This window comes from Piliocolobus tephrosceles, unplaced genomic scaffold (genome assembly GCF_002776525.5).
Source record: "Piliocolobus tephrosceles isolate RC106 unplaced genomic scaffold, ASM277652v3 unscaffolded_5249, whole genome shotgun sequence".
NCBI lineage: Eukaryota > Metazoa > Chordata > Mammalia > Primates > Cercopithecidae > Piliocolobus > Piliocolobus tephrosceles.
The window spans coordinates 1-9,260 of record NW_022332329.1 but is presented as its reverse complement, the minus strand read 5'-3'; the positions used below and the strand labels follow the sequence as shown (position 1 = coordinate 9,260).

The 9,260-nt window shown below is 51.8% G+C and overlaps 1 protein-coding gene across 1 annotated transcript; it reads right to left on the bottom strand.

The window, feature by feature from the left end:
* Positions 1-98: 98 nt before the first annotated feature.
* LOC111532941 (voltage-dependent L-type calcium channel subunit alpha-1F) lies at positions 99-8,361 on the bottom strand (the record flags this gene model as incomplete). Its single annotated transcript, XM_023199891.1, has 16 exons — positions 8,221-8,361; positions 7,181-7,382; positions 6,925-7,083; positions 5,998-6,108; positions 5,661-5,744; positions 4,502-4,630; positions 3,826-3,891; positions 3,481-3,572; positions 2,905-3,064; positions 2,548-2,675; positions 2,173-2,269; positions 1,888-1,990; positions 1,528-1,629; positions 1,217-1,347; positions 854-979; positions 99-268 (listed from the first exon to the last, which is right to left on the bottom strand). Coding segments are annotated over exons 1-16 (1,904 nt in total), but the record flags the coding sequence as incomplete, so codon positions are not given.
* Positions 8,362-9,260: the final 899 nt, after the last annotated feature.

Genomic DNA, 9,260 nt, shown 5'->3' with positions numbered 1-9,260 from the left:
CCTCCCACCCTCCTCAACTTCCTGCCTCCTAAATTGCCTCAGTCCAGTGTCTAGTCCTTGCCTTCCCTCACAATCTACCTCCAGACACTTGACAATACCTGTGGGTGTTGGATCCAGCCTGGGGCCCACTGGGCTGACTGGAGGTGGGAGTCCCCCTGTCATCATCACTGGGCCCAAGGGAGAGTGAATCTGGAAGTCTGTCCCCGACAGGCAGAGACACAGAAATCCTGGAGCCCCGGCGAGATGGGGGCTGGGAGACCATCGTGGCCTGTGGAGAGTCACAGGACTGAGTGTTGCATCCACTTTTTGGCTAAGTTATTTGGCCATATAGTGTGTCTCCCCCACAGGTGCATGAATGTGGGTCTTGCCCTCCAACAGCAGTGGTAAATATCAAATAAATAAACAAGTAAATAAATAAATAAATATTTGCGATAGGGTCTTGTTCTGTCACCAGGCGGGAGTGCAGTGGCACGTCACAGCTCACTGTGGCCTCAACCTTCCAGGTTCAAGCAATCCTCCCGCCTCAGCCTCCCAAATAGCTGGGACTATAGGCTTGCACCACCACTCTTAGCTAATTTTTATTTTTTTTGTAGAGAGGCAGTTTCATTATGTTGCCAGAGCTGGTCTTGAACCTTAGGGTTCAAGCAGTTCTCCCACCTTGGCCTCCCAAAGTGCTGGGATTATAGGCATGAGCCACCCTTCCCAGCCTCAAATAAATATTTTTCTACTGCAGAGGGGGCTTCTCTGGGGAGGAGGGGGGGGGCTTCCTCCCAGAAGCAGTGTCAAAATCACTCAGGGGATTGAGGAAGTATTTTACAATCAAATTCCTGGGAGAGTGAAAACTTGTCCTCACTTTGTTAGTTTCCAAGTCCTTCTCATCTTCCTCCTCCACTCCCTCCTGCCCCTCTTCTTCCTCCTCCTCACAGGTGAGGGCCTGCCGCATCTCAGGACCCAAGTCCTGCAGGCTCCGCAGACCAGCCTGTGGAGGTGGTGAAATAGGTAAGCAGGCAGCTCAGGGTCTGAACCTTTCCTCTCTGTTTCCCATGCAGGCGAGTAGGGTGGGGGAAGGAGTCCTTCAGCCACCCTGGCCCTCTGTGAGGCCTGGGGCCTCAGTTTCCTCATCTGTGGCATGGGTTTCACAAGATCAAAATGGGGGTCAGCGTCAGCCACAGCACTGCCACACATGCCCGTCCACACCAGGCCCTGTCCCGAAGACCTGAAGGGCGGAGGAGGTGCTAGGGGCGGCCTCGTTGCCTAGTAGCCCTTTTTCTTTCCTCCTCCTGAATTTGCGGAAATAGTCCTGGATCAGAAATGTGGCGTAGAATTTGCCCACGGTGACCTCCTCCTCTAGGGGCAAGGGAAAGAAGGCACGATCACACGGGGGCCCTCTGACCCAGCCCGCCTCCCCGCTCTCTACCCACCAGCATGGACTTCCCTTTGCCCTCTGCCCAGCGCTGGTTTTGTGGTGGAGAGCGATCATCTGCCATTCAGGGGCTGGCGCGGGGAACTGGGGCGGGGATAGCTTACCGTCTGGTGGGGGGATGACCTCATCTAGCAGCTTCTGCTTCATCCGCTTCCAGATCTTTTTGATGACAATCCGCAGCTCCTGGTTGGCTTGCTCCAGGTTCCCTGCGTTGGAGGAGGATGTGGGGCATGAGCCAATAGGAAGAACCTCCACAGCTGCCCCCTCACTGTTGGAGGGGTGACTTCACAAGCTGCTACCGCAGATGCACACCGCCCCCATTGGACATGGGGGGTGGGGAAACAGGCCCGGAGAATCCGGTCACCCATTTTGAGGTTCAGAGCTAGGAGTGGGGCCCATGATTCAGTGAATTTGCTCCTTGCACCCTCCCCAGGAACGATCCCACTCCTGCCTCTCCCCTACACCTTCTGTCTTGATCTTCAGGGATGTCCGGACCAGGGCAAAGAGTGTGGCGTTGAATGTCACCGTCCCATCTGAGTTGAGGGGCATGTTCATTGCCACAAGTCTCTGTGAACACCAGAGACATGAAACCCACTCTGGGAAAATGCTGGGTGTGCAGGAATGAATGTCAAGGGGCAGAAACCTCTGAGGATGTGATCAAACACCCCTCCCCACGCAAGGCACATCCCTTCCCACCCTTGCCATGTGATAGCTCTCTCAGGGGCCCAGGGGTGGGCAGGTGCACAGACCTTGCAGGCTACTCGGTGTGGGCACAGCTTCCCGAATCCCAGAGGGGGCTGGATACGTCTCAGCAGGGCAACCACATCCAAGTGTTTGATGTGGCCCCTGGAGGAGGTGGGGAGGTACCAGTGGATTGGCGATAACCCCTCTAGCCCTTTCTCAAGGCCCCACCAGCTCATCACTACCTCCCCCCACCAGTACCCCAGAGCTTGCCAGAGAAGAACTGGAGGGCAGTCAGAGAGGGCAGAGGATGAGGCAGTGGAAACCTTGGGGCATCTATTGACTGGGTAATGGGATGCAGAGGTTGGAGGTGTTGGGCCTAGGGGACTATGTAGGGCGGTGCATTGTCCTCTGGATTCTAGGTAAGGGGGTAGAGGGCATACTTGGCCCCAGGGTCATATTCAGACCAGATCCTCTTGAATTCATCAAGGTGATGGGGGCCCAGGATGGACCAATCTCTGGTGAGATAATCAAAGTTGTCCATGATCACAGCCACAAAGAGATTTATGATCTGTGGGCCATTGAGCAGGGGAGCGGTTAGGTGAAGGGCAGAACAGTGTCATGGAACGATGGTGGTAGGCTGGGGTGGGCTTATATGGTCACGAGTCTCTGGGTTGGTCTTGTCATCAGACCAGCCCTCTCACCCACTCTGAAGATCTGGGCTGCCCACGTCACATCCCTGAGCCCCTCAGGGCCAGCCCCCATGACGGTGGTGGTTGTTGTTAGGAAATGGTTCTCACCAGGAAGGCACAGAGCATGAAGAAGCTGATGAAATAGGCGATGGCAAAATTGCTACCACAGGTAAACTCTTCACCAGGGCCGAAGTCAGACTCAGGATCACACCGATTTCCGGGAAGGCTGGCAAGCATTATCTCCTGCCATGCCTCACCAGTGGCACACCTGGTGGGGGTCACACAGGGGTAGCATCCTGAAGGGAAGGCTATGAAGTCATGGCAAATGGAGTTGGGAGAGGACTGGGGAATGAGGAGATGACCTACTTCTCACCAGGGGCTACATCTGGCACAGATAACATTTCAATATTTTAACAGCCAGTGTGGCCATGTTGATGACAGTCGTGTTTGCATCTTACAGATGAGGCACTGAGACCTGAGAAGGGGATGTGTCTTACAGACAGAAAGAAAATGGCTGAGGCTAGAATACTCTAACAGACTCCTCACATCATAGCCAGGAAACATCTCGGGCTGTATGGAGCCCCATGCTGCCGTGTTATTCCCATAGCTCAAGCAGTCTGAGGCTCAGAGAGGGTGTGTGGGCACCCACGGGCATGAGGTGGCAGGGGAGTGAGTAGATGTCACCTGAACAGAAGCAGCACAGCCTGCGGAAAGGTCTGGAAGTTGTTGTTTCGGTTTATCTGTGTGCCATCCTGAAGAGCCACCTTGCCGAACATCTGTGGACACACCAAGGCTGTGTCAGTGGGGTGAACCCATGCCCCACCCATTTCACACCTCCTAATACCTAAAGGAGCCTCATAACCCTGACAAACAGGGCATCACTGCTGATCTCATTTCACAGATGTGTAGATTGACCCAGGGCTGTCCAGCTTGTCTGTCTACCCGCCACCCCTACTTTGGGGCTATTCCTACCCCATCCCCTGCCAGCAGAGGAGTGCCTAAGGGATGCTTCCTAGGGTCCCCACTTGCCTGCATGCCAATGACGGCATAGATGAAGAATATCATTGCGATGAGAAGAGCCACATATGGCAAGGCCTATAGGGATGGGGGGGCGGGGCAGAGAATAAATGCACAGGCTCAGGCAGAGAACTATAAGCCCCAGAATGCACTGCTTTCCCTGGCCTGGGCCTACTGGGAGATGCAGTCCATCTCCAAACTGCCCAGGACTGTGGTGTCTCTCTTTTTTTTTGATACGGAGTCTTGCTCTGTCACCCAGGCTGGAGTGCAGTGGTGCAATCTCAGCTCACTGCAAGCTCCGCCTCCTGGGTTTATGCCATTCTCCTGCCTCAGCCTCCCAAGTAGCTGGGACTACAGGCGCCTGCTACCTCGCCCGGCTAGTTTTTTGTATTTTTAGTACAGACGGGGTTTCACGGTGTTAGCCAGGCTGGTCTCGATCTCCTGACCTCGTGATCTGCCAACTGCGGTGTCTCTCAAATGTGAACATAGTGTTAAGTAGATAGAGTAAGGTCAGTGAGGCCAGAGGTGTGTTGGAAATTGAGAGCCCAGAAAAGAGAGAAAATTGGAATGATAATTTGGAAATGGGTATGGCATGCTGGGAGATGTAGTTCTGAGGGTTGTAAAGGGGCAGGCTGAGAAGTGTGAAATGGGGGAGAAGTATGGTCAAAGGGATGGGGTGGGGAATTACCTGGAAGGACTTGATGAATGTCCAGAGCAATGTGCGGATCCCTTCACCTTTACTGAGAAGCTTGACCAGCCGCATGACTCGGAAGAGGCGAAAGAAGGTGATGGAAATGCGGGAGCTGTCCTCAGAGCTCTAGGGTGAGGGGTGCAGTAGGGATGCTCAGTTTGCATTTACTCCAGCTATCTCCCTATCTCATTCTTTGGCCCTCCCAGTACCCAAATCACTCAGGCCCCAGGGTAATCCGGAGGGATGGAGGGGCAGAGGGACATGGGAAAAGAAGCAGAGAGTCCTTGTTATGAGGGTGGGCTACCTCACCAAGGTGTCCACCATTCTGGAGGGAGATATGACCAAGAAAAAGGTGATAGGGGAGATGATGACATCATAGGCCCAAATGAACAAGGCAAGAAATGATGGAGCAGATATAGGGGGTGATGGTGGGGTCATTATACAGGAGACAATGGGAAAGTTTATATGGTAGTGGATTAGGATGGTTGTGGAAAAAGTTGGTAATGGGAGTGGAAGGGAGAGGAGAGAGTAAAGGAGGTGATGGATCAGAGACATTGGAGCCAATAAAGGAAATGATGGATCCAGTGGTGTCATAGAGATGATGGAGATGAGAGAACCGATGGAGGAGCCAATGGAGAAGCCAGTGATGGAGATAGGGAACCAGCAGCATTGTCAGTTGAGGCGACAGAACCATGTAGTACCCAATGGAGGTGATGGAGCCAATGATATAGTCAGTGGTGATGACAGAGCCATGAAAGAGCCAGTGTCAGAGACGATGAAGTTGGTGGAGAAATGAAGCCAATGAAGTCATCAGAAAAGATGGAGCCAAAGCAGGAGTCAGTGGACATGACGGAGCCATTGGATGGGGAATGTAGAGGCAATGAAAGAGATAACAGAAATAACAGGAGACGCGTTTCAGGAGATGGTGGAGCCAGTAGATAGGTTACAAAATGGAATGAGGAAGCCGGTAGAGGGGAACTTTGGCTGAACCCAACAGGGACTCAGAAGAGATAGAGCTAGAATGAGAAGCACTGAGTCTCCAGGAGTAGGGAGGATATGCGTGGGAGCCACCTACCCACACGAAAGGGAGCCCCAGGATAGAGGTGAGGGAAGGTGTGTAGGGTGAGAGTGGATTAGTGGAAAGGCCAGTTCTCACATTGACTTCAGTGACGGCAATATCCACTACGCTGCCCACCACGATAAGAGCATCGAACGTGTTCCAGGCGTCAGTAAAGTAATGCTGCAGGCAGGAGAAAAGTATTGCCCTGTCTTCTCAAAGCTTGCAAGCCAGGGTAGGGGGCCAATAGTAGTAGGGGGTGCTGGAGGCAGGCAGGGCTTGGCTTGGATCACATGATGGGCCTGCACCTGAATCCTTCTCACTCCCTAGACTCACTCCCTGGTTGCTGCCCACATCCCCAACCCCAGAGCTCTGCAGTACACTCCACTCCCAAGGAACTCATCCACTGGTGTGTGGGGCTAGAGCGGGGGGCCACCTTGGGCTTGAAGGCGATGATTTTGAGCACCATCTCAATAGTGAAGAGACCAGTGAAGACCATGTTGAGGATGTCCATGGCATAGTTGAAGGGAGCAGTCTGCTCATAGTGCTGCAGGAGAAAATCAGGTTGAGATGGAACCTGAGGCAGAGACCCCCCACACCCAACCAAATATTCCCTGGCCTGGGCTGAGGTGAGTCTGGGGACATGATTGCACTGTGGATTGGTCAAACCCCTTGCACTGTCTGCCTCCCATTGTGGATACTGGAAAGTTTAGTTTTTGATTCCTAGCTTTTCTTGTAGCTAGGCAAGGCCAGGTTGACTAATGAGACATAAACATAAATCTGCTGTTGGTTAGCAGCTTCTGTAAACAATATTTTGCTTTCCAATGAAAGGATCAAATAAGGAGAGTCCCCAGGTACAACTCTCCCTGCCTTGAGTGTGGTTTTGATGCCTGGAACTGTGACCATGAAACAACAATCATGAGAATGAATGCCAACTTGCTAAGAATGGTAAAGCAGAAAGATAGACAGAACATGGGTCCCGGATGAACAATGAACAAACAGCCTACCTACCTCTGCACTTCTCAATACCTGAGATAATTACCACAATTCATTGACTCCAGGATGCATATCTTTTTACATTTTAGAATATCTGAAATTGGGGCGCATTTTATAATAAATGGCAACTTACAATGGCCACTGGCTACCTTTTTTTTCACGTTCTTACATCTCTGAAATCAGGATGCAACTTACAAGTACTGGCCATAGACTTGAAGAAATATGGCAAATGTCTTTATAGCTTAAGTCACTGTTAGTTAGCAGGGGGTTTGTTACTTGCAGCCTTAAGTGTTCCTAATGGTTCCCAAGGATCGTGTGGAGCTAATAGGGTCAGGAGTCTGGCGGGGGTCAGGCAGGGATCTCAGACCTGCATGGCTAGGGCAACTGTGTTGAGCAGGATGAGCAGGAACATCAGGTACTCGAAGGCAGCAGAGTTCACAGTGGCCCATACACGATACTGATGCGGGTTCTTGGGGATGTAACGACGGAGTGGCTGGGCCTTGAGGGCATATTCCACACACTGACGCTGCATACCAGGGCAGGGCATGAGTGAGCAGTGGGGTCCTGAGGCAAGGAGGGAAGGGTTGGTGACCATCCACAGGGGGCCAGGGGTCAGAGGTCACCTGGTTCTTGTCCAGCTCACAGTTTTGATACTCCTGCTCGCCCTGGGCACGGAAGGTGATGATGACGAAGCCCACGAAGATGTTCATCATGAAGAACGCAATGATGATGATGTAGACAATGAAGAACACTGAGATTTCCACACGATAATTATAGATGGGGCCGTGGTCCTCTGCATATGCATCGATGGCCTTGTATAGCAGTCTGTCGGAGCCAGAAGCGGGTAGAGGTAGGGGCAGGTGAGGGGATATCCCAGCCCCTTCAGACCTACCCCCAGTCCACTTATCAGAGACACCCCAGAGTTTCCTGCCCGGCACCCCAAAGACCCCTGAATCTCCTGACCTAACCACCTGGGACCTCCATACATACTCTAAGAGACCACTGCCAGACCCTCAAAGAGTCCAAATCCTCTGTCCCATGCCCTCAGAAACCCTTATACAGTCCTCCAGAGAATCTCCATTCAGACCCTCAAAGACCCAGAAATCCCCTAAGTTTCCACAGACCTTCATATCCCCTTCTCCAACCATCTGGAGACCCCTCATGCACCTCCCCAGAACTTCCACAAAAGCCCCCAATGATCTGTAAATTTATCCCTGTCTATCAACTTGAATCCCCACTCCATCTTCCCACAGAGCCCCACAATGAGTACCCCAAAGACCTGCACAGCTTTCTAGAAATCCCTGAATTCCTGCTTCATTTCTTCAGAGACCAATCCCAGTCCCCTCAGACCTCCACTCTGTCCCCCCAAACCATCTCCAATCCTTTCTAGGCTTCTATCTAGCTACCTAGTCCCTTAGAGACCCCTGTCGAATTCCTGGAGATCCCTCACTCAAGTCCCCAAAGAACTCCCACCCAGCTTCTGGGAACCCCACCTCTACAGTCCTCCGATACACTCACCACTTTCTAGAAAAACCCTATCCAGTCTCAAGAGACCTTTGTCACATCCCCAAGGTACACTCCCACCCATTCCCAGGAGATCCCAACCCAATCCTGCAGAGACCCCTGCCTTATCCCCTGATAACCCCAGGGCCCTGTCCCTCACGCAGGCCAGCCTTCAAAGGTGGAGACAGTGAACAGGGCCATCATGGCTGAAAGGACGTTGTCAAAGTTGAAATCACTGTTGACCCAGAGCCGCTCCCGGACCAGGGGCCGTGACACATCTCCATCTGGGTACACCAGGAAGGAGCCCCTATGGATGTTGCAAACAGGTTAGATGGGTGAGGAGGGGAGAGGAACTGGGGAAAGGGTCTGGGGTCTCCAGCATGGAGGCAGCAGGACATAGTGGTGGAGCAATATGGTCTGGGCTCAAATCCTGTCCCTCTATGTCCTGGCTGGGTGATCTTGCACATTTACCCTTTCTGTGCTTCCATTTCCCCACTCTAAGAAATAAGGATAATAACAGAATTGATTTCCTGGCTTGTCACAAGGATTAATAAATGTCACAAGTCAAGACATGAGACTAGTGTCTGGCACATAGTTGGCATCATTTCATCATCACCATTATTCTCATCATCGCCTGCCAGGAAAAAGTGAAACGAATAATAGCCAACGTTTATTAGCACTAACTATATGCCAGGCACTGAGCTAGATTTTCTTTTCTTTTTCTTTTTCTTTTGTTTTTTGAGACAGAGTCTCAAAAAAGACTCCACCCAGACTGGAGTGCAGTGGCATGATCTCGGCTCACTGCAACCTCCGTCTCCCAGGTTCAAGCGATTCTCCTTCCCCATCTTCCCGAGTAGCTGGGATTACAGGTGCACAACATCAAGCCCAGCTAATTTTTGTATTTTTAGTAGAGATAGGGTTTCACCACATTGGCTAGGCTGGTGTCAAACTCCCAATCTCAGGTGATCTGCCTGCCTCAGCTTCCCAAAGTGCTGGGATTACAGGCGTGAGCCACAGCGCCCAGCCCAAGCTAGGTTTTCTGTGTAGCAACTTTACATTGTACAAAGTACATTTTCCATGTAGTAGCTCATTTACTCTTCACAAGAGCCTTGTGAGATAGCCCCGTTTTTCAGTTGAGTGAAATGGGACTGAGTAAGTTTAAGAAATGTAACTAAGTCTCATGAAGTGGATTTGAACCAG